This window comes from Lytechinus variegatus, chromosome 19, assembly GCF_018143015.1.
Source record: "Lytechinus variegatus isolate NC3 chromosome 19, Lvar_3.0, whole genome shotgun sequence".
Lineage (NCBI taxonomy): Eukaryota > Metazoa > Echinodermata > Echinoidea > Temnopleuroida > Toxopneustidae > Lytechinus > Lytechinus variegatus.
Genome location: NC_054758.1, coordinates 20766289 through 20791521, shown reverse-complemented (window position 1 = coordinate 20791521; position 25233 = coordinate 20766289). Strand labels below are relative to the sequence as shown.

The 25233-nt window shown below is 38.1% G+C and overlaps 2 protein-coding genes across 2 annotated transcripts in view; both read left to right on the top strand.

Moving 5' to 3' along the window:
- LOC121406387 (alpha-mannosidase 2C1-like) overlaps positions 1–18634 on the top strand; it is a 46878-nt gene extending 28244 nt beyond the window's left edge. The window contains exons 16-26 of the mRNA XM_041597426.1: positions 212–307; positions 728–914; positions 2440–2644; positions 4098–4205; positions 5322–5475; positions 6595–6738; positions 13594–13703; positions 14115–14194; positions 15182–15330; positions 16435–16538; positions 16902–18634. Coding sequence (XP_041453360.1) covers positions 212–307; positions 728–914; positions 2440–2644; positions 4098–4205; positions 5322–5475; positions 6595–6738; positions 13594–13703; positions 14115–14194; positions 15182–15330; positions 16435–16538; positions 16902–17028 — 1464 coding nt within the window. The 3' untranslated portion in view covers positions 17029–18634. The remainder of the gene's footprint in view (positions 1–211; positions 308–727; positions 915–2439; positions 2645–4097; positions 4206–5321; positions 5476–6594; positions 6739–13593; positions 13704–14114; positions 14195–15181; positions 15331–16434; positions 16539–16901) is intronic.
- LOC121406385 lies at positions 8227–11767 on the top strand. The gene is made up of 2 exons (XM_041597425.1): positions 8227–9754; positions 11661–11767. The coding sequence occupies exon 1, from the start codon at positions 8346–8348 to the stop codon at positions 9438–9440; it is 1095 nt and encodes a 364-aa protein (XP_041453359.1). The 5' UTR covers positions 8227–8345; the 3' UTR covers positions 9441–9754; positions 11661–11767.
- Positions 18635–25233: the final 6599 nt, after the last annotated feature.

The following is a 25233-nucleotide window of genomic DNA, read 5'->3' as shown; positions in this document are numbered from 1 at the left end:
ATTGCAATGAACACGATCATGATTGTGATAATGACTATGGTGATGATGATGATAATGGTGATACATGTAGTGGTGATGAAGATGATGATGAAGATAAATGATGATTTGAATGGTGGAGTGGTTGAAGACGCAGTTTCTCCATGCTTGAAATAAAAACAAAACAAATCTTTTTTGGCGAATATCTCAACCATTTTCACCTTCTGTCCCCTAGGTTGTAGAAGATGCTGTTACCGACATGAAAGCTTTGAGCAGGGAATTGGATCTGGAGAAAATTATTTTAATCAACTCACTGTCCCAGAATATCAAGGTCAGGAATTAAATATTTGCATGAAATTTTGCATTGTTTTCTACTATTTATTTTATTTATTTATTTATTTATTCATTTCATTCTAATTTATTGTTTCATTTATTTTACTTAATTATTCATTTTATTTTGATAATTTTTTTATTTATTAAGTTATTTTATTATTCATTTCTTTAGTCATTCATTTGTGTTTATTCATTTATTTATTTATGTATGTACATATGTATGTATTAAACTGTACTTGCTAAATTTATTATATTCATTATTTTTAATTTTTTGTTGTTTTCATTGTCATTTTCAAGGTTCATGCCGATTGCATGATTAAGATCTTTTAGTAACATTAATTTACATTGGAGCCAGATGAAACCAGTTAAAATAATTTTCATTTCTATCAAACTGAATTTTCCCCATTGTGTCATGCAGGGAGGAAAGCCTTCGTCCGTGCTTGGGTCAAAGGTCATATGCAACCATCTAAGCTGGGAGCGCACAGAGGTGATTGACCTGGGCCAGGGGTCAATGTCAAATGCTTCCGGGTCAAGCAGTGATAGTCCTACACCGGCCAAGAAGGCAAAGAAGGTGGGCGGTGGTTCTCAAAATGAGGACAACTTTGGTGAGTAAAGCAAGTTCTTTTCATTATTCATCCCCCAAATCCATGCTACATGTAGGTGTCTGTTTGTATCGATAAACACCTGTGTGCCTCTGTAGGTGTTAACCACTTGCGGATCCAGGGAGGTGGGGGCACAACCAGCTCATGCCCCTCCCCCCCCCCCTCTTTGAGAGGCACAATTAAAATTTGTAATGTGAAAATGCAATTAAAACACAAGTTTGCCCTTCCCCCTTTTGAAAGTGAAGCCCTTTTTTTTGTTGCTTGTTTAATATTTTAGTGGACGAAATGTCCTTGCATGACCTTATTTTTTGGGCTTGTCAAATTTTTCCTCGGGAAAGTGTGCGTCACCTTTTGGAAAATCTTGGATCCAACCCTGGTGTTAACGATACACGTAAATGAAAAGGAGTTGCAGTAAACATTGATAATAAAAAACAAGGTTGTCACTATATCATCCTTAATCCAAATCTGATAGAGTCCGGTACAGTTGCATTATTGAAGTTTGTGAAATCACATTGAAGATCACTGAACACGGATAAGCACACGTGGGACAGTGCATTCTGTATTGCTTTGAAAAAGACCTGACATTTCTTGCTCAAAATTTCATGCTTGTTTTACTAATTTCCCAGCAACTGCAGAATTTTTTAGAGAATTCTTTCATTGGCACATATTAGTATTCAAACATACAGACAGCTGGGTATTCGTTTGTTTGGATTCTGTAGAAACTGATTTCGGAAATTGATAGCACAACTGGCATTATCTTTCATTTCTGTTTATACATTCTCATCCCTCTTGTACCAAACTAGACCAAACTTGTGAATGATCTGCAAGAATACTTGCCACTTGGACCAGTAGCGTACGCAGGATTTTTGAAAGGGAGGGGGTGGGGTTTCAGGTTGAATAAAAAGTTGACAAGCAAAAAAAGAAAAGGTCTTCACCTAAAATGTGAGGTCGTTTTGGTTGTTTCGTACCAAAAAAGTTTATTAGGAGGGGGGGTTGGAACCCCTGTAACCCCCGCCCCCTGCGTATGACACTGACTTGGACCATTTGTAATTATGTTATGTAATTTATGTTGTTTGCATTTATGGTTACCATTTTCCTTTTACAGTGTTTACAATGGCTGAAGGAGCCTTTTTTCCAGCTCAGATCGAACCTTGCGTAAAAGTTTACAAGTCTTTGTATAAGCCCCTTTTAGTGGAGCATTGTGTCCCCGTGGACAAGTCTTCTGACTATGAAGCAGAGGGTCGTGGGTTCAAATCCCAGCCATGGCGTAATTTCCTTCAGCAAGAAATTTATCCACATCGTGCTCGACCCAGGTGGGGTGAATGGGTACCCAGCAGGATTAATTCCTTGAATGCATGAGCGCTGAAAGGCAGCTCGAGCTAAAGCCGGGGCAATAATAATAATAACAACGCGCCTTGGAATAGAATATTTCTAGATAGATGGCTCTATATAAATGCCTATTATTATCATCAACATGTTCAAATACTGCAAAACAAACTGAGAGAAATTATTTTTATTAATTTTGTAGCTATGGTAACCATTCCCGCAATGTCGGTGTCAACTGTTCTTCAGTGCACCCCATCATCCACTCCTGTCCCTGCTCGGATTGAAGCCGTCAGCAACGGTTACAAGCTCTGGAATGAACACCTTTTGGCCTTTGTAGACTCCTGCGGAAGATTGACCCAAATGAACTTGAGTAAGCCTGGAGGACTCGAACCTGTCTACCAGAAACCGTGAGTCTCTGTTTTCCAATTATTTTCTCACACAACATGATGATGATAGGAATGATGATGATGATGATGGCGATATTGATTATAATGATGATGATCATCATGTTGAGGATGATGATGATGTTGATGATTGGGATTGATGATGATGTTGATGATTGGGATTGATGATGATGTTGAGGATGATGATGATAATGATGATGATGTTGATGATGATGATGGTGATGATGTTGAGGATGGTGATGATGATGATGATGTTGAGGATGATGATGATAATGATGATGATGTTGATGATGATGATGATGATGTTGAGGATGATGATGATAATGATGATCATGTTGAGGATGATGATGATGATGTTGATGTTGATGATGGTGATGATGATGATGATGTTGATGATGGTGATGATGATGATAATGTTGAGGATAATGATGTTGATGATTATGATGATGATGATGATGATGTTGTTGAGGATAGTTAACAGTTTTGGAATGAACACATCGTGGTCTTTGTGGACTCCTGCTGAAGAAGACCCAGATGAACTAGTGCGAGCGAGTCTGCATGGCAGAGCAGAGGAACTGAACCTGTGAGTCTCCATTCTTCTTGTTTTCTCACACAACATTGATGATGATGATGAGGATGACGATGTTTATGGTGATGATGACGACAATGTTGATAAAGATGATGACAATGGTGATGATGATAATATGATAATGGTGATGATGAAGTTGATGATGATGATGACATAATAAAATTGTGGAGAGTTATGGCCCAGTGGATTAGTCTTCGGACTTTGAAACAGAGGGTCGTGGGTTCGAATCCCAGCCATGGCGTAATTTCCTTCAGCAAGAAACTGATCCACAATTTGCTGCACTCAACCCAGGTGAGGTAAATGGGTACCGGTAGGAAGTAATTCCTTAAGAAGCTGTGTGCGCTATGAACGCCTAGCTTAGCCGGGTAATATAGGAGCGCCTTGAGCACCTAACAAGGTGGATATGTGCGCAATATAAATATCCTATATTATTATTATTAAAGATGATGATAATTGTGATAATGTTAACATTGGTAGTGATTTTGATAATGATGGCGAGGATAATGATGTTTATGGTGATGTTGATAATGATGTTTGTGATGATGTTGATAATGATGTTTGTGATGATGATGATGGTTGTGATATTGATGGATAAGATGATGTTTTATGCAAATTTTACGAAGATTCAAACACAACTTGAGCACCTCGCTTTAAAGCTCACAAATCAATCGGTCGGTAAAGACAAAAGTCAGTTAAAGCCATTGTTTCATACACATTCTGTATAAATTATTGATCAGTCATATATGTATATGAAATTCACTCTTAAGATATTTAATTGATTAAATTTTTTCTCTTGTTACAGGGCTCAAGCAAGCCTCTTTCTGTTAGATTTGAACAAAAATTATTTGTCGTTGATTCTATTTGCAGTGATGTCATCCCTGATGGTGGTAACTATGGCAACCAGTTTGTGATGTTTGATGATGTACCTCTCTATTGGGATGCCTGGGATGTGATGGATTATCATCTTGAAACAAGGTGAATAAAAATCATGAAATTTTAGCTGAAAACCGATAATTCCGATGACATACCTAACACGAAAAGGCATATGTGGGACAGTGCTTCGAAAAATACCTGACATTTTGATGGAATTCAGTGCTTATTTTGCTCATTTCTCAGCAATCATGCATTTTCTTTCGGAGCCATGTAGCACATACTAGTACACTTCAGTGGTAATTTTGTTAGATTCTGTTCAAACTCATTTTGAGATCTCTACCAACTGGGGTCCATTGCAAAAAGAGTTGCGTTTAAACGCAAGTATAAAAATCAATCGTAAGTCTCAATCGTGCGCTGTTGATTGGTAGAAAATCAAAGTTGTGCATGATTAGAGTTGCGAACTTGTGATGGTCTCCTGGTATTTATCTTTGAAGCATGTCTAGCTTTTGAAAATCTTTCAAAATGTATCTCATTACAATTCCAAGTCTTTGCTTGGTAATAATACAGGCCTATGCCATAAAACAGTTATGATTTTGAGATTTGAAATATGAATGTGTTTTACAGGATATTTTGTGATTTTACCTGAAGATTTACTTTTAGTGTGTGCCCGATCAAATTAACCAAGCCATCAACCAATGAAACAATCAATAAATCAATTATTCAATTAAACAACCAATACGCAAGCCAATCAACATACCAATCAATCGATCAATAATTAATCTACCAAACAATCATTCAAAACACCAGTCAACAGTCAATCAATTTTTAATGTGCCATTCACTGCAATCAGCAAGTCCCATCTTTTTTCAGAGTCTATATTTAATTGTTTTGTTTATAAAAAAGAGAATCACTCCTGAGACAATATTAAACCTCTTGACCATAAGTTGAACTGAACAATGGAATCACTCATGCATGCAATGTACTCCTCAAAATGCAATAGGCATATAAATATATGTATGACCATTGCACGAAAATGTGTTTGTGGCACTCCAGTGGATGCACAGATATGTGTTCATGGCACGTTAATCTACCAAACAATTCTTCACAACACCAACCGACTGACCGATCAAACAATCAACCAACAGTAATAACGCCAGCCAGTCAGCAGACAAATAATGGCTCAATCTGTCAATTCATTGATATTTTCTGTCTGTACAGGAAGCCCGTGAACGAGTGTACATCCATTGAAATAGTAGAGATGAACCCTCTACAAGTTTCTCTCAAGGTTGGACTAAAGATCAGTGAGAGAAGCTACATTGAACAGAGGATCGTACTCAGAGCTCATTCTAAGTATCTGGAGTTCCATACAAAGGTATAATGGAAACTTACATTTTGACATGAGGATAATGATGATGATGATGTACATGATGATGATATTGAAGATCATCATGTTGATGATGTTGATGATGATAAAGTTACATACCAAGATATAGTTGAGGAAAAGAGCAGTATTAATAATGATGATGATGATGTTGATGATGATGATGTTAATGATGATGGCGAAAACAATGAAGATGATGATAATGATGATGATGATGATGTTAATGGTGATGTTGATGATGATGATGGTGAAGACAATGAAGATAATGATGATCATGATGTTGATGTTGATGGTTTAGACAATGAAGATGATGATGATGAAGATCATGTTGATGATGATAATGGTGATGATGAAGACAGTGAATATCATCATGTTGATGATGATGTTGATGATAAAGTTACATACAAAGATATTGTTGAGGAAAACGGCAGTATTGATGATGAGCAGATGAGGATGATGATGATGTTGATGATGATAATGATGATGATCATGTTGATGTTGATAATAATGATGATGTTGATGTTGATGATGATGAAGATGTTAATGATGATGACCAGGTTTATGATTATGATGATGAAGATGGCAATGGAATTGATGAAAATGATGATAATGATTGGGATGAAGGGATGCAAAATTAACAAAGATATCATTGAGGAAACGACAGCTAGACTGGTGGTAGTGATGACGACAGGTCTACCCATTAGGCTTTTTCCTATTTCAAAGGTTATTCAAGGGTAAAGTGGCAATAAATAGAATTTTCCTTCTAGAAGTGGGATTTTAGAAACTTGTAAGAATGACAATTTTTGGTATGTTTTCAAAAGCATAAAGAGAGATAGGGATTTTAGGCTTGAAAATAGGATAAAAAGAAACAAAGAACAGATTTTGTTTCACATTTAAGGTTTGCAAATCTTTGGTGATGATAATGATAACCGTGAAGGTGATGAAGATGAAGTGCTAGTTACATGTACTATAGTTACGGCAATTTATTTTGAACCAAAGGAACGTTCTGTGTGTCTTCCATTAATCATATCATAACAACCATGTTTTGATCATTTTTATTTTAACATAAAACATCATCATCTTTATCAACATCATCATTTTTATCATCAGGTCCACTGGGATGAATCTCACAAGTTCCTCAAGGTGGAGTTCCCTGTCAACGTTCACTCTCCTGAGGCGACCTTTGACATCCAGTATGGCCACCTCAAGAGACCAACCCATCAGAACACTTCCTGGGACTGGGCCAGATACGAGGTATATTGCTGCTTGTTCTACAAACACTAGCCTCTATTCTGAAGTATGGTCCAATGTAGACCACGTTCTAAAGTCAGTGCTAGCATTATGAGAAGCCAAAAAATGACAAGGATTTTTTTCCATCATACACCCTCTAGCCCATTTTTCGGAAGAGTTTTCAATTGTACAATGGTACAAAAGCATGGATTATTCAGATTTATTGTATTACCGTGCCTCCTTTTTAGCGCACTTTGCCAGAAGCGCACATTTACTTGTAATTTTCTGAGTGAACATGATGAAATAAGTGTAATTTTGTACAAAAATCTGCATGGTTTTTACCATGGTACAATTGAAACCTCTTATGTGAATACAGGCCCTTATATTTATTAAGTTTTTCTCCATGTTCTGATGATACAAAGATATTTTATAAATCATTCTCACATAGTTGTGACTGATAAGTGCCAAATAAGCTGATTAATTCAACCCATTCTTTTAGATAGTTGTGTCACAGTGGGATATCCATAGTGACATGTAAACCACAGCTTTAGAATAGAGTTTAAAGTAAACCTGAGTTAAGAATATGGGCCACTTTGTCTGCTTGTTTAGTAAGAGAATATTGGACCCAGAAAAAAAAAAATACTGAGATATCACGAAACATGTAGAGGGGTTGGGGGTTGGGCGAATCCCCCCCCCCCCTGTCTTAGGGTCAAAACACAAAGGTGTGAGCCAGGCTTTTAGCGTTTATTACTGATGTGTGTTTCATAATGCTATTTGTAAAGTTATGCACGACTTGAAGGAAAAGTTCACCTTGACAAAATGTCTATTGTAAATATATAAGAATGAATAATATTATACCTTTTTACACAGGATTTTCTTAGCCCCGGACTATCGCTAACCCTGTACTATTCTTAACCCCGTACTATTTTTTTTCCCTTTCACACATGCCAAATTGTTATTGCTAACCCCGGATAAGCAATGCTTGCTTTTCACACACGAAACTCGCTAACCCCGGACTAGTGGTTTTTGTCGATCATTCGTAGTACAAGTACTTCACTCGTACCTTTTTACACACGCTAAAATTTCCTTAACCCCGTACTGTAGGTGGGGCTAAATTGCCATTTAGCCCCACCTATAGTACGGGGTTAAGCTTAGCCCACTTTCGTTTTACACTAGCGATCTTAACCCCGTACTATCGCTCTTAGCACCGCAATTGCTGGGATAACCCTGCTTTTTTGCAGGGCCAAATAACCCCCTACTAAAGGTGGGGTTAGCCCACTTTGCAAAAATGCTGTGTAAAAAGAAAGAGGGCTAAGCTTAACCCCGTGCCATTTAGCCCCACCTATAGTACGGGGTTAAGGAAATTTTAGCCTGTGTAAAAAGGGTATTTTATTTCGTAATTCTCCTGGAGAAATTACAGGAGATCCTGCCAGCGCATGCGCAGTCATTACGTTCGCAGCATTGTTTTGGCAGTCATTTTCCGCCATTTTGGGTAAGAAAAAAATTGTTTTTTCTTACCCTTCTTCGAGTTGGTTGCTGGAATTAATGTGCTAGAACTTTTTTCTTTAACAACCTCCTTCTAACATCGACTTTTGTTCCGAGTTGGAGTACTTCCTGTCGGAATTTAGATCATGAATCGTGATCTCTTGAATGTGGATACCAGCCCGCCGGCGACTCAGTCGCAGCGGAGTGCGGTTTCTCCACCGGGCCAGACGCCGGCGAAGCCGGGCGCAGGGACCCGTTCCGCGAGCCAGCAACCAGCTTCGCACGATAAAGGAGATATCAAATCTCCGTCGGGCTCTTCGGGCATAGGTACCGATATGGCACTATTGAAAGCCAAGCCCAATAAAATTGTCAAGAAACATAAAGACAAAGGAGATATTAAATCTCTGCCGGGCTCTTCGGGCTTAGGAACCGATATGGCACCATCATCAAAAGCCAAGCCAAAAAAGAATAAACCATCCCCCTCAACTTCAAACTCTGAGTTCGAGGAGAGACTTACTAAATTGGAATCGCTTTTGACTAAAGCACTTGAGAATCAGGCCACCCGTTATCAAGATAGTGCCCCTTCTGAGGCCGAGTCTTTTTACGATGATAGTAATTATGGCTATGATGATCAGAATTCTCAGTTTCACGCAGGTCAGGTCCATGTGACCAATGTCAGTGATGACTATTTACAAGCACCAGATTTCGAGAGTGGGGAAGGTGAATGTGATGTGGGCCAAGGCCCAAGCATTCCGGCATTAGCCGCTAAGTTTGCCCAGCCCCAAGAGATGGGACAAGCAATTGATGATAATCTAGCGATGTCTGCATCGTATTTACTCTCCAACAAGTTGGGTGAAAAGGCTCTTGAGGAGTCTTTGGGAAAATACCCCCCACCCACCAATTGCCCCTTGGTCGATGTGCCAAGAGTTAATGGTCCCATTTGGGACAAACTAAAACAAGTAACTAGACAAAGAGACCTGCAACTACAAAAAATTCAACGTTCACTAACCAGAGGTTTGACAGCATTTTTGCAATCTTTAGACCCGGGGAATATTTCTGAAGCTCAACAAGATTGCCTCGCTTTGCTCAGCAATGCCAATTTTGAGCTAAATTGCACTAGGAAACGTCTTATCAGACCTGATATGAATATGAAGTTTACACCATTGTGCAAATCTTCCCAAGTGGGCAAGTTCTTGTTTGGAGATGATCTTGCTAAGCAAGTGAAAGACCTGAGTGAGTAACAAAAGGCAGCTGCAGGGATGATGAGAGGTCAATTAAAGGACAAGCAATTCAAGACTCACTCATATCACCCATATGCCAGGAATAAAACCAGTACCCGTGAATTGGGATGGGCGCAATCAGCCCAACATGATTTGTGGTCAGGCAACCCAGAGGGTCCTTTTTTAGGGCAGCCCCAGTGGAAAAGACGCAAGAACAAGGGTCAAGACCAGTGGCAGAACCCAGGCTCGCAGAGCAGAATGCCTTCCCACAGCCCCTTTCCCCCAAAGCAGGGTGCTCCTTGGAAGAAAACAAAGTAACTACTTCTGCTGAAGAGGTGAGTTTACTTAATGATTATTCAAAGTTTCCTATTGGTGGCCGACTGAGGCATTTTGTAAACAATTGGAGAAAGATTACTTCTGATCACGTTATCTTATCAGCTGTTGAAGGGTATAAATTAGAATTTGAAAATGTATCTATTAAACCATACCGTTCACTACCCCCACGCTGTTTTCACATCAGGACAGCTGAAGTAATTAAAATCAATCAAGAAATTATACACTTACTTGAGAAAAGGGTGATTGAACAGTGCTCCCATGAGAAGGGAGAGTTTGTGTCCAACATTTTTACTCGGCCCAAGAAAAATGGTGGGCTAAGAGTTATTCTGGATCTTTCTGACCTGAACAAGTATATGAGCTATCAGCATTTTAAGATGGATAGCATACATACAGCAACACAATTAATGTCAGAAAATTGTTTTCTTGCCTCAGTGGACCTCCGGGATGCTTATTTTTCGGTCCCAGTTCACCCTTCAGATAGAAAGTACTTAAGATTTATTTGGCAAGACACTCTTTTTCAATTCACTTGTTTACCAAATGGTTTGAGTACTGCACCACGGCTCTTTACCAAAATTTTGAAACCAGTGTTCGCCACACTGCACCAAGCAAATCACATCTTAGTGGGTTACCTTGATGACACCATCATTATTGGTAACAATAAGGCCAAAGTACACAAGGCAATTGATGCTACGGTTAGCCTTTTATCACAGCTTGGGTTTGTTATTCACCCTGATAAGTCGGTACTCAAACCATTACAGGAACTTACTTTCCTTGGATTTGTACTTAATTCAGTGAATATGTCCATTACACTTCCTTCTGACAAGGTAAATGAAGTTAAAAAGTGTTGCTTAGACCTCCTCCAAACTAACCTAGTATTAGAGCAGTCTCCAGAACAATTGGGAAAATTGTAGCAACATTCCCTGCTGTCCAATATGGTCCGCTTTTCTATCGGGCTTTAGAATCAGACAAAATTGTAGCACTGAAAATTAACAAAGGTCATTTTGATAGGCCCATGCAACTTTCGCAGGCAGCTCGGTACGATCTTGAATGGTGGATAGCAAACCTGCACATTGTATACTCGTCTATTCAGAGAAAAGAACCGGACCTGGAGTTGTACTCCGATGCAAGTGGTTCGGGATGGGGAGCTAAGTGTATGGAGCTAAATTCTAGCACAGGTGGGCGATGGAATGCCGAGGAGCTTGTCAAGGCTAAGAATAATGAGATTAATTATCTTGAATTACTGGCAGCCTTTCACGGACTAAAGTCCTTTTGTACATCTATGAGAAATGTCCATATCCTACTACGCATAGATAATGTAACTGCAGTTACCTATCTCCAGCATATGGGGGGTACTAGATCATGCAGTTGCAATGAAATTGCAAATACAATCTGGAAATGGTGTTTAGAGAGAAATATTTGGCTGTCTATTTCCTGTATTCCAGGCAAGCTAAACGTAGAAGCTGACAAGCTGTCTCAGAAATTCAATGATAGGACAGAGTGGACACTGGATAAGCAAGCTTTTAACCAAATTACTCATTACTTTGGCTCCCCAGATATTGACTTATTTGCATCTCGACTGAATAATCAATTGCCAAGGTATGTCTCTTGGCTACCTGATCCTAGTGCATTCTCGGTTGATGCATTCTCCCTAAACTGGGCCAAGTTGAATTTTTATGCCTTCCCACCATTCTGTCTCATACCAAGTTGCTTGCAGAAAATTCTGAATGACAAAGCTACGGGCTTACTAGTTGTCCCAAATTGGCCCTCACAGTCTTGGTTTCCCTTGCTCCACATTATGACAGTAGGGAAACCTGTAGAAATTAAGAGGAGGAAAGGGTTACTAACTCTACCTTTCTCAAATGTCACTCACCCCTTTTGGGATCGCATTGATCTATTATGTTGCAGGATCTCCGGAAACCTTTCAAGAGACTGAATAAAAAGACTACGGAGATCATAATGTCTTCATGGAGAGACTCTACTAAAAATCAATACTGTATCTACATAAGAAAATGGAAAAAGTTTTGTTTGGACAAAGGTTGGAATTATGTTCAATCATCAGTAGAAAATTTATTGGAGTTCCTTACAAGTTTGTTTGAACATGGAGCTGGTTATAGTACCTTGAACACTGCAAGAAGTGCTTTATCTACATTTTTAGTTTTAGATGGTCCTTTTACGGTGGGAACTCATCCCTTAGTGCACCGCTTTATGAAAGGAACCTTTCAACTTCGACCACCCAAACCCAGGTACACTCATATCTGGGACGTTAAATTGGTGTTGAACCATTTAAGGAAGCTAGCACCTGCAAAAACCCTTAGCATCAAGCTTTTGAGCCTGAAACTTGTCACCCTCTTGGCACTAACCTCAGCGCAGCGGGTGCAGTCGCTTCATCAGTTAAACATTGAGCAAATGACTCTTAAAGATAGTGGAGCTACGTTTTGGTTTGGTCAACTACTAAAACAAGACAGACCAGGACATATCACCGGAGATATGACGTTGGAAGCTTACCCTCTAGATAAACGACTGTGTGTACTTCATTATCTAAAACATTATATTCGAAGAACAGAACGTTTGAGGGGATCAGAAAAATTCCTTTTTATCAGCTATCAGAAGCCTCATGGGAGGATAAGTAAACAAACCATCTCCAGATGGATACGAGTAACTCTAGCTGCAGCTGGGGTAGACACTGATATCTACAAGGCGCACTCAACGAGGGCTGCGTCGGTGTCAGCAGCTGAGAGGTCAGAAGTTCCCATCGCTGCTATTCTCAGACAGGCTGGATGGTCTAGTGAGAAAACCTTTCAACAGTTCTACCATAAGGCTTTGGATCAGAAAAGTGACTTCTCAGCCTTCTTGTTAGGCAGTGCCTCATCCTCGGTTGTATAGAGGTATTATGTTTTGTTCACACCAGGGTTGTGACTTGGTGTAATTTTGGTATCAAATATGCCTCCTGAGCTTTGAAATCTCCTGTAATTTCTCCAGGAGAATTACGAAATAAAATAGAAAGATTAAATGAGAACAAAGTTTGAAATTTAATATTTATTTTATGAGTAATTCGGAGGGAGAGATTACAGGCCCTCCGCTCCCTCCCATTACTCTAAGGCAAAATTAGTTCTAACTTGTTCTCATCTTAGTTTAATCTTTCTTGCTGTTTTATCAGGAGTCATATTTGATGCTTTGAATGATGACTGCGCATGCGCGGGCGGGATCTCCTGTAATCTCTCCCTCCGAATTACTCATAAAATAAATATTAAATTTCAAACTTTGTTCTCATTTAATCTTTCTATTATATTGGATGGCTCAGAATGGAATACAAGAAATATTCCAAGATTTCAGAAAAATATTTCATGAATTTCTGGTATTTCATGAAATAACACCATCCAATGTAATCATCATCTATCCCAGCTACACAGGGATGTATCGTGTAGCACAAGAAAGGGTCACCAGTCGTACATAAGGTCATTTGTAACTTAGGAACGGCTTTATGAAACACCCGCCATGTCTCTCAGATAGGACATTATGTATTCTATCCCTTGGTTGCTTGCTTACAAGCACTCATGCTTTCTTAGCAATCTTGGGGAAGTTTCACAAAGATTTAAGTATGTCTTTGAGTCGCACTGAAACACCCAGTTGCATACGGTATAAAAGGCTTGACCGCATTGGTCAGATCGTGTCATGAAAACGCACACTAATGCGTATCTCTCAATAAGATCGTGCGCTGCATATCATGTACGCGTCGGTATTCAAGTGCGACTTAGATCTTTGTGAAACATCCCCCAGGTGAAATATCATGACCATCACCAGCTTGCCTGTTACAAGCTTTTATTAAATTCTCTTTCAGGTGGTAGGCCACAAGTGGATCGATTTATCACAGTATGACTGGGGTGTGGCCATCCTCAACGACTGCAAGTATGGACACTCTGTCATCAAGAATGTCATGAGGATCTCATTGTAAGTTATTTGCAAAGCTGATGGACGGTCTTGTGAGGGAGCGAGTTAGCTCAATTAGTAAAGCATCTGTCTGTCAAACCAAAGGTCGTGGGTTGGAATCCACCCCGGGCGGATGGCTGAAGCCAGCATGTAAATGGGCCCCTCCTGTGTTTTATAGCCTCAGGCTATGTTACATTGGAAAACACTCCCTCCCTCGGATAGGACGTTCTCTGAAGAATAAAACAAATATGTCCTGTAAAATAGGTGATCACCAATAAAATTTGCATTTTACCATTAACTAAAATGAAAGAGGTAAAAACAGATCTGCTGCTGTGCTTGAATCAAGTACGAGACTTTCTGACATCCCAACTGCTGAAAATTCAGTCTTGTTATTATGCCACAATGCAGTATTTATTGTTCGTCTCTCTCTAGGTTACGTTCTCCTAAGAAGCCAGACCCAGAAGCTGATATCGGTGATCATGTCTTTTCCTATGCCATCATGCCTCATACAGGTAAACAATCCAAGAAATTACACACCAGTCTCTTTTTAGTAATGAGTGACACGAGTAGGGTCTTGTGTCAGGACCAGAGTCCGCGCAGTTGCCCCTCCCCCATAATTTTGAAAAATTAATTTTGTTTATTGAAAATTTTGCCAAAATGATGCAGGAATTCCTTCAATTTCACATTACAAAATGCAGAAGCTCCCCAATGACGTGCTTGGTTGCGTTGTTTCCTCACTTTCGAGTGTTTCTGAAATAGTTTACTGTTCTGCCCCCCAGCAAAAACTTTTTGCATACGGCCATGTTCTGATCGAATATGTAATACTTTACACTTATGCCGTACTCAGACTAGGACATACTGACCTGGACTTGAACTCAGACTAGGACATACTGGAGCTGGACTTGGACTCAGACTAGGACTTACTGGACTTGGACTCAGACTAGGACATACTGGACCGGGACTTGAACTCAGACTAGGACATACTGGAGCTGGACTTGGACTCAGACTAGGACTTACTGGACTTGGACTCAGACTAGGACATACTGGACCTGGACTTGAACTCAGACTAGGACATACTGGAGCTGGACTTGGACTCAGACTAGGACTTACTGGACTTGGACTCAGACTAGGACATACTGGAGCTGGACTTGGACTCAGACTAGGACATACTGGAGCTGGACTTGGACTCAGACTAGGACTTACTGGACTTGGACCCAGACTAGGACATACTGGACCTGGACTTGGACTCAGACTAGGACAAACTAGACCTGGACTTGGGCTCAGACTAGGACATACATGTACTGAACCTGGACTTGGACTCAGACTGACTGGACTGGGACATATCACTGGAAATTACACACCAGTCTCTTTAGTCCCACGTATGACGTCTTTTACACTAAAAGATTTTATTGTGTATTGTCATTATTAATTCTATTTTCATTATTATTATTTTTGTTGTAACAATTATCCTCTTGTTAAATGGATTCCATTTACACTAGGTACATACCAGTCAGCGGGTGTAATCCAAGCAGCGTACGAGTTCAACAATCCTCTTGCACCGATGCCATTGCCCACTGCTACGACCCTTGACCTGAGGGAGGTCTTCACCATAGCTCCCTCTTCAGTCATCATTGAGTCAGTCAAGAAGGTAAGGATAACGTGGTTGGGAAGATAGGCTGCATGACTATTTGGATATTCATACAGGTTGTATAATATACAAGTAATGAATGTTTATGAGTGCAATGGACAGAATACTTCATGAGGTGAAATATGAAATGATCATTATTTCATATTTCACCGAATGAAGTATTCTGTCCTATTTGGACAAATGAAAAAATATTCAATATTTGGTTTATATGACACCTAAAAATTGATTTTTTTTTTCATATGAAATTTATAAATTTCGATGCAAAACATGCTCAAGCAGTGCAAGTTCAGTCTGTTGATTGTTACGTCATTACAACATGCACACTGCTGGTGCCTGCAGCTGCAGTCTCGGTGCACGAGTGCAATGGACAAAATCGTATGGATCCAAAATTGCACGGTTGATGACGTCATTGCAAAATGGGCTGAATTAACGATATCAAACAACCAATCAAATCACATCTATCTAGGTGTCATATACATGTAATATGATATGAGAATTTCAAATTCTCACTATCTTATTACAGAAAGGTATTATTAAACTACTCCACTCCAAATGATTGACTAATAGTCCTGTTTAATAAGTTATTCAGATGCATGGATGTTTCCAGGGGCAGATCCAGGACTTTCCAAAGGGGGGGGCACATTTTAGAGGAAAAATTAGCCACCCCCCCAAAAAAAAAAGGGTGCTGTTTAACATACGTACGTTCTATGGATGGTGCAAGCTGCCAATTGACACCAACGTTATAGTACGATGCCTAAGCAGATGCTTTGTTCCTAATGCCTTAAATTTGGATGATTAAATTCTGGTAACGATTGCTATTAACAATAATATTAATGATAATAAAAAAAAAACATGACTAGCTGAGATAATTTGAACTTGAACCTTTCCATCAGGAGTGCACTCTTTTTACCGCTGTGCATCTAAAAATTGGTACAACTAATGGTGTTTGTACTAGAGTTCTACCCTGCACTCCTAAACCTTGCACATATAATCAGGAATATTCAGATTAACTTCAGGGAGATGACCTCATGAATATTCATGAGCCTGCCCAATCTACGCCGAAACAGTCTTTAAATCATACAGCTCGATCTCTTTTCATTTCAGTCTGAGGATGCTAACGACTGCGTGGTGGTCCGCTGCTATGAGGCTTACGGAGGAGAAGTGCTCGCAAAACTAACAACAAAATTAGAAGCAACCAAATTCTCAAGGTGAGTCAAAATAAGGACAATAATGTCTATAGTACTTTGCCTAGTCCCGTTTCATTGGTTGATATATATCATAGTGGCAAAGTTATTTTTGGGTGGGGATGAGGATTATACATGAATTTACGATGTCTATGATATCGATGATGACAGTGATGATGGTGGTGCTATTGGTTTGGACAATGATGTCTATAATGGCGATAATGGTGTTGATGATGGAGACAATGGTGTCGATGATGATGATAGTGATGATGAGGACAATGATGATGATGGTGGTGATGATGATGATAATGATGATGATGATGGTAGTGGTGATAATGATGATGAGATTGATGCGAGTGATGATGAATCGATCTCCTTATATTTCAGATGTAATCTCCTTGAAGACGAAGATGCTGATTGTGGTGGGTTCTTGGAAGAAGCGCCATCCTCAGTTTGTTTCAGACTCACACCATTCCAGATAGCCACAATCAAAATACAGCTAAAACCACACTAGCTGCTCAGTTGAAATTTAGAAATCTTGTACCAGTACTTTTGTTGGGGTAATTCCTTCAGGTTGTGTCCTAAGATGACAAAATGTCCATGTTATCTAGATATTTAGCGAATATTGGATGTCCTTGAGTGGGATGTGAAGAAATATTGTTCTTCAGCGAGTAACAATATTTCTACGCATCCCATGAAAATTGGTCATCCAATATTGTTACTATTATTTAGATACCCCCACAAATCTAAACATAAAGTAATGAAGCAAAAAAAAATGTTTTTAGTAACCATCATTTATGGAAATCCTGTAAATCGTAAGCAAGGCGCCGGAGTAATGTCATTAACAAAAAAAAGATATCTCTGTAATAAAGTAAAGATGTGCTAGCGTATAGTGCAAGCGCATTTGAATTCAATAAATTGACGCTCCTTTACCACACCTTCTGGCAACTAATACGCAATGTAATTGAATTGTGACATAACAGTAGATTAATGAGCTCAATCATTAGCTTGTTGGCGGGACCAAATATTCAATATTGGATGGTTTTCATAGGCATGCACGTTAAAATTAGTTTTAATATTTTGTCTCTTTGAAACGACCTCCAAGACGTCAAAATATATCTGCGCCTCTAAAACCCTACATCTAAATAATATCTATTTTATCTCACAGTGAAGTTCAGTTCAGATGTGGCTAAGTCTTGTCCATGTAAGGAATGTCTCCACCCATAGATATTTATGTTTGATCTTGAAATCTTTTTGGGGTTTGCTGTAGTTCTAAAACTTTTTAACTGACATTTCATGGTACTTAACCTTCATATATCATTGGCAATAGACTGTCGGGTCTGAAATTAATATACATCATGATGATGTTCAACTGGGGCCCGTCTTAGAAAGAGTTGCAATTGATCCGATCAATCGCAACTATGGAAAGCCAGCAAAGTCAACATATGAAATGCATGTTTGTTCAAAAAAAATTCTAGATATGAATGTATATCCATAAATTCATTGATTTCTTGACAGTTTGATGTGTTCTCCTTTGCTTACAAAAAACATTTTGCAAATTTCCTTTAGAAAAAATTATGACACTGATGGATTTCCATAGAGTTATAATTGATTGGATCATTCGAAACTCTTTGTAATACAGGGCCCTGGTAAACCTTAGTGGGACGCCAATTTTAAGCCGCAGAAGTGATCATTGGAAGATTTTTGCCTATTTCAAATGAAGCACATTTTTTTTTAGTTCTGGTATGTCAAAATGAAAGAAAAGACCCAATCCAATGGAATGACCTTTTTTAAAGGTCAAGTAATTATTTATGGTAAAGAGCAGTCATGTTCTTTCTAATCTATGTTCTTCTAGATGCATATTATCGTAAGAGGTCTGCAACAAAATGATTTTCTTCAGGGGTCTGTTAAAGACCTTTTGATTTCGATAACTTTGCCATTATGCTACAACTAAAACTCATGATAAAGCAAATATGAATTGTGCAAAATGTTAGAAAAAATATTAAGTTCCCAAGCAGATAAAATTCCGCAAATGCATGGTTAGCACAGCAATCAGTTTTGCTGGACAGATTTTTCTCGCTAGATAGGCACAATTTGATGTTGCTTCGATTTTCATTGTATTTTTTAATGAAAAAAAGGTGTTTTGCTCAGTTGGTAGAACATCTGTCTCACAGCCGGGAGGTCGGGAGTTCAAACCCCAGCCGCATCAGACCAAAAGATGTTAGAGGATATGAGTTACTTCTACCCTGTTTGGTGTCAAACGACTCAAGGGATATCTATAGCTACATGTACGTCAATCTGGCGCTGCAAAGTGCCTGCTGGGCCCACGATCAGTTTGGCAAAAAATAATTTTCGAAGGATTAAATTTCAGATTTAATTTTTTTCAAATGATAAGATATGGATTTCATTGGATTTTCATTTTCATTTTGATTTTTCATTTTCATTGGACCTTTGGGGCCTGCAAAGTGATGTTTTCTATGTCCTTTTGAATTCAGTGTGATTTTTTTTAATTAGAAAAGTGGGGACTCTACCATATTGGAATGTATCAGTAAAAGTTAGTCATTATGAAATCGGCTCTTGATCATTTGATTTCATAAGAAAGCTGAAATACATACGTATATTTGTGTGTGTAGTTTATGTGACTCATAACTGAATATAGTTATATTTTAATAAATGTGACTCAAATCTGCAACTTTAATGAGGTTTATATAATTCTCGTTAATATATTTTTTTATAATCATGATATGAGATAATTTCATGATGGTCTTGTAATCAGAATTTGTATTCATTTGTATCAATCTGTACAGTGTGTTTTTGTATGAAATTACGACTTGAGGGATGATTTTGCAATCTGATATTAACTGTCCTTCTTTGCTGCATATGTTTGTACATGTAATGATGTCTTGGATTAAAATTTTATACAATACTGGCAAAGTATACTGACAATTTAGGAAGGACTATTTATATGATGTGGGTTTACAAGTATTCCTCACACACTCCCTTCCCCCCACACACATGGAGAGATCGGTTACACTTCGTAATTCTGAAGGTTCCTTATTCTGAAGGTTCGTAATTCCGAAACATGTAAATTGCCTATACCTCGATGTTCGTTAATCCGAAAACGAAAAAGGGTTTGTTAATCCGAACATTTGTAGCGTAATTCCGAAGGTTTGTTTATCCGAAAAGGAAATGAGAGTCGTAATTCCGTAGGTTCGTTAGTCCGAAAACGAAATGAGGTTTGTAATCCTGAAGGTTCGTTGATCAGAAAACGAAATGAGGTTCGTAATTCCGAAGGCTCGTTAGTCTGAAAACGAAATGAGGTTTGTTGTTCATAAACGAACCGTAGGAACAACGAACCTCATTTCGTTTTTGGATTGTCGACCCTTCGGAACAACACACCTTATTTCGCTTTCGGATTAACAAACCTTCTGAATATCTGAACCTTCGGAATTACGAATGTATACGGAAGATATCACCCCCTCCCCGTCATAGTCACTTACACTCTATATAATGTCAAGGCCCTTCAATTACCCCCACCCCACCCCATAAGCCTATCCACTGCATTTTTTTATCACTGAAAAGTCACACAAGAGCGATGAAGGTTGTTGTACGCCTACTAATCACAACGCCATTCCAATTTGAGAAAAATAGTATACCCACTTGATGTGTCCGGGCGATCATAGAAAGTCATTTGAAAAACTTACAAATGAAGGGCTTATTTCGAAAGGGTGGGTGCTGTCGCGTTAGGGTGCGTCAACGTGAACGCGAAGATTCGTCCAAAGCCCCCCCGGTTTGGCCGAAAGGGTGCGTTGGGAGCGCCACGTCGCGTCGCGTTCACTGGAACGCGCCCTTTCGTCCAAAGCCCCCGGTTTGGACGAAAGGGTGTGTTTAATAATAATGAATAAATAAATACAAATATTTATAAGAAAGCTGAACAAACAAAAAAGACGAGTGATATGTGAAATTTGCATAGGAACATAAATCATCATATGGCACAAACATTCTTTTTAAGGTAAAAAAAAAACAAACACGGCATGCTGCTTGAGGATTTTTCGGTGGAAATGTTTTATGGTGTAATATTGATACATGTAAAAATTATGACTGATTTCAAGGTTCTTTCAAATAAAAAAAAGTAACTTACCTTCAATTTTATACTTTGCAGGTGTGTATTTATTACAAAGGAAAACATTCGTATACCTGGAGATATTTGGTGTCCCCCAAATTATAAAACTTACGGCAGATGTGTCCTGGAAGGGCAAGGCCAAAATTGATGTCGGGTCAGCATTCACAACGTTTAACTCTTCAGACCCTACGTTACTATATTTTACACTTGAGACCCTGCCGCTATATATTTTGTGAGATGTATCTGTTGTGTATGTGTGCGTGTTGTGTGTATAATAATAATAATATGTGCGTGTTGTTTGTATAATAATAATAATAATAATAATACTTATAATAATAAAAATAATAACAATAATACTTATAATAATGATAATAATAATAATTTTCACCCCAAAGAGTGAATTTATGGAAATGAATTTGGAGTGAAAAATTGGCGCCAAGTGGCTTATTGCAAGGGTGGGTATCTGATTTAATTATTATTATTATCATTATTATTATCATTATTATCATTATTATTATTATTATTATCATTATTATTCTTAGTTGAACTTTTCTTTCTTTTCCTCAAATTGTCAATGCTTTAAATGATTGAAAATCCACTATTTTACGTGCAAATTGGCAATGTTTGACAAAATACCTTATATTCAGCTTTCTTATAAATATTTGTATTTATTTATTCATTATTATTAAACACACCCTTTCGTCCAAACCGGGGGGCTTTGGACGAAAGGGCGCGTTCCAGTGAACGCGACGCGACGTGGCGCTCCCAACGCACCCTTTCGGCCAAACCGGGGGGGCTTTGGACGAATCTTCACGTTCGCGTTGACGCACCCTAACGCGACAGCACCCACCATTTCGACATAAGCCCAAATGAAGTTTCATCAATTTTTAGTACAAAACGTTAGGAAATATTATAGAGAACAAAATAGAAGATGATATACACTATTGATTTATTTATTCATTATATGTCAAATTCAAAGATTTCTTTGAAACGTTATTGTCTCCTATTTTATGGAAAAGTTATAAAAGAAGCTGAATTAATAATAGTCAGGTCCAGATTTTAGAAAACGTGCTCAGAAAAAGTGCTTTAGGCATTTTGTGTTAATGCTGATTTATTAATTGTTTTAAGGTAATTCAGGGGTGCTGAACCCAAAAATGCTGTTTGCCAAACTTGATTCCGACGTTTTCATCCTCAAATCGGCAAAAAACAAAATGGCGGAATTTTTAATGCAGTTTCCCCTATTAAACGATTTTTATGGGTGATTATATTTAAAAAATTGGGATCTATGCGTTTTTTTTTATACCCAGCGGGGTGGCAAACATAATGTGTCCGATTGATTCGTCAGCCATCTTTAATTCCAAGATGGCTGCCATGATTCACAGCTGCTGATTTGATAAATAATATGGCAAACTGTTTGATAATTTGGGGCGATGCTGGCATATTCACATTGGATATCTTTAACGTGTCCGCCATTTTTTTCCTCGCCTGCATAGCAGAAGCAAGACATGGACGCCGCTTTTCCGACGGCGGCGGCGAAGTCAACATCAAATCTTAACCGAGGTTAAGTTTTTGAAATTTCATAACTTTTAGGGTTTAGATGTTTATTTCATGAAACTTAGGCATGTTAGGATTAAACAAAGTCTATTGACACAGGTTATAGTTACAAAACGTTGTCAAGGTTACCTGGAAATCTAACATAGCGTCCACAACGGCAGTCGTTGTACCATCAACTCCAAAAATGAAGTAAATCCTCAAAATCAAAATAATCAAAAAGCTTTCAAGGCAAATAATGAATCAGGACATGTTTACAAGAAAGTCAGTGAGTGTGTCAGAGAATCCAAGATTACCTTCCAAAATGGCGTCTAATGGACGTTGTAACTTTGAAATGGTCCAAATTCATATAATATCCACCTGGTAGAAATAACTTTGGGGTCTACCGAGAATAAAATAAAACATATAAAAAATCATGATTCCAAAGGGGAAAATTACATTGGAAAAATTTCAAGGTTTATCAGTGGTGCAGTTTTGCCCCCCAAAAATAATGATGGCTTAAAAAATAGTTGCTATTTCTTAAAAATCTGGCTGCAAATTTCATATACTATCTACCTACAATGTAAGAACATTTTGGGGCCTTTCTCGTGATTTCAAGGGTCGATATATATGTGAAGAAAATGTCCATTTTGCCAAAAGATTGAAGAACGCTCCCAAAATTACATTCAAATTGGCCACCATTATTAGAAAAATGACAATACTTCATATCCCATCTAGTGCCACTGTTTTGGTGTCTCTGTTTCTAAGACTCATGAAAATATGTTTTACAAGAATTAGTGAATAATTAGGTGGTGGTGCACCAATAAGTAAACATCAAAAAAAAAAACTTTGAAAAATAAGGTACACTTTCACCTAAAAATTTCCATAATTCACTGATAAGTACTTCAAGACATGTCATTTTTGTGCTCAGGACTATCCTATGGTTTCATGGTGAGAGGACAGCAGTCATTTTCACGCAATTTTAGAAGTCGCTTTGGACTTTTTACGACGAAAAGGAAACTGACCATCTTTTTTATTAGTTCCGATTTATTATTTCAGCCTTCAAACCACATGTAGTGTGATTTTGTGCACGTAATTATGACTATGTTTAGCTGATGGAAGTCTTTTAAGACTCGCTTTGAAAGCCAACTTTAAATAATAGGCAAAATGGACCGCTTCATACCATTGTAACTAATCCAAAAGTATTATTCAACCCTTGAAACCATAGTGTATAGACAGCAACATCATATTTCCCAAATGGAGTTTAAATAGATTATGTCAATTTTTGAGTATCAGCAGCCATTTTAGTCTCCTTAATTGGAAGCGATCTTGGATTTTTAGACCTACAGGACCATTGATTGCCCTTGTAACTTATCCTTATGTATTACTTGACCATTTAAACCATGGGTTATACAACATAATCATATACCCCAGGCGGATATCAAACAAACTATGACAGTTTTTAGGTAACAATAGCCATTTTAGACCCCCAATTTTGGAAGACTTTTTGGATTCTTGGACATAGCTGGATCTCTGACTGTCCTTGTAACTTGTCCTTATTTATCACTTGACCCTTTAAACCATGGGTTTAACACGAAAATCATATACCCCGGGCTGATACTAAACAAACTATGTCAGTTTTTCGGTGAGAACGGCCTATATAGACTCCATTTTTGGAAGCCATTATGGATTTTTGGACATATGGAACCACTAACTGTCCTTGTAACTTGTCCCAATGTAATACTTGACCTTTTAATCCATGCGTTATACTACAAAATCATTCTCCAGGCGGTTATTAAACAAACTGTGTCGGTTTTTAATTAACGACAGACATTTTATACTCCATTTTTGCAAACCATCCTGGATTTTTGGACATGGAGGACCACAGTCTTTTTACTTGTTCCAACGTATTTCTTGACCCATTAAACCATGGGTTAGACACCAACATCATATGCCTAAGGCAGGTATAAAACAAACTATATGCCGGTTTCGGGGGTTTTTAGATAACAACAGCTATTTTAGACTCCAATTTTGAAAGACATCTTGGATTTTTGGACATAGTGGGCTGTTGACTGTCCTTGTAACTTGTCCCGGTTACTTCTTGACCCTTTAAATCACCAATGAATACAACCCAAATAAATGACACTAAAATACGTAAAAGATAAATTATGAATTTTTAGGCCATGACAGCCATTTTTACGCAATCTTGGATTTTCAGGTACCCTGGAGTGCTTATGTTCACTCTTTCCTTTTTTCGCCTTCCACCATTGCATACATTTATGCACCGGAAAAGGTGTCTAGGGTAGATAAAGCGCCGGTTATTTTAATTTTCAGTTAATGGCGGCAATCTTAGACGCCATCTTCAAAATAACCACTTTCCCGTATACGGATTTTGGTGGATTTTTAGTATGTTATTTTTTAGATCAAATAGTACCAAAAATCGTTGACAAACATTTTTGTTACAAGTTTTTGGGGTCAGAATAGAGTAAAAATGGGTGTAGAATGGCGGCCATTTTGTTTTTGCCAATTTGAGGATTTTAACATCAAAATCAATGTTGGCAAATAGCAAATCTGGACTCAGCGCCCTCAAATTATGTTAAAGCACTTCTTAATTCAGCATTAACACGATTTGCCTATGGCAGTCTACTTTTCTCAAATCTGGACCTGACTATAATACATTTAGAAAAGGATATATTATTGTGTGTTATTTAACTAAATTCTAAGTTTTAATTCGTATAAAATGATCTGATTTTTTCATTATGATTTTTTTCTTACAACAATTCGCTTCCCATCAGTTAATTCAACTTTCTTCATTTTCTGAACAATTTTGTTTCTCTTCTACTTTCCTTTTATCTCTTTTGTTTTTAAAATATTTTTGCGCCACAAATCTTGGAGTCTGTGACGGCCGCTTCGCCCCCTTCAACTCAATTCAAATTTATTCATATCACTTTGAAAACACATAGCAAATATTTAAAAGATCACGTTTACAAATTTCATAACACATTATACATAACATTATAAAAAAAATAGTAAACACGAAGTATGGAGGTTGTGGGGGATAAATCC

Bases quoted from the DNA above. Each gene is read 5' to 3' on its own strand.
- LOC121406385 (XM_041597425.1), top strand. From the start codon at position 8,346: ATGAATCGTGATCTCTTGAATGTGGATACCAGCCCGCCGGCGACTCAG.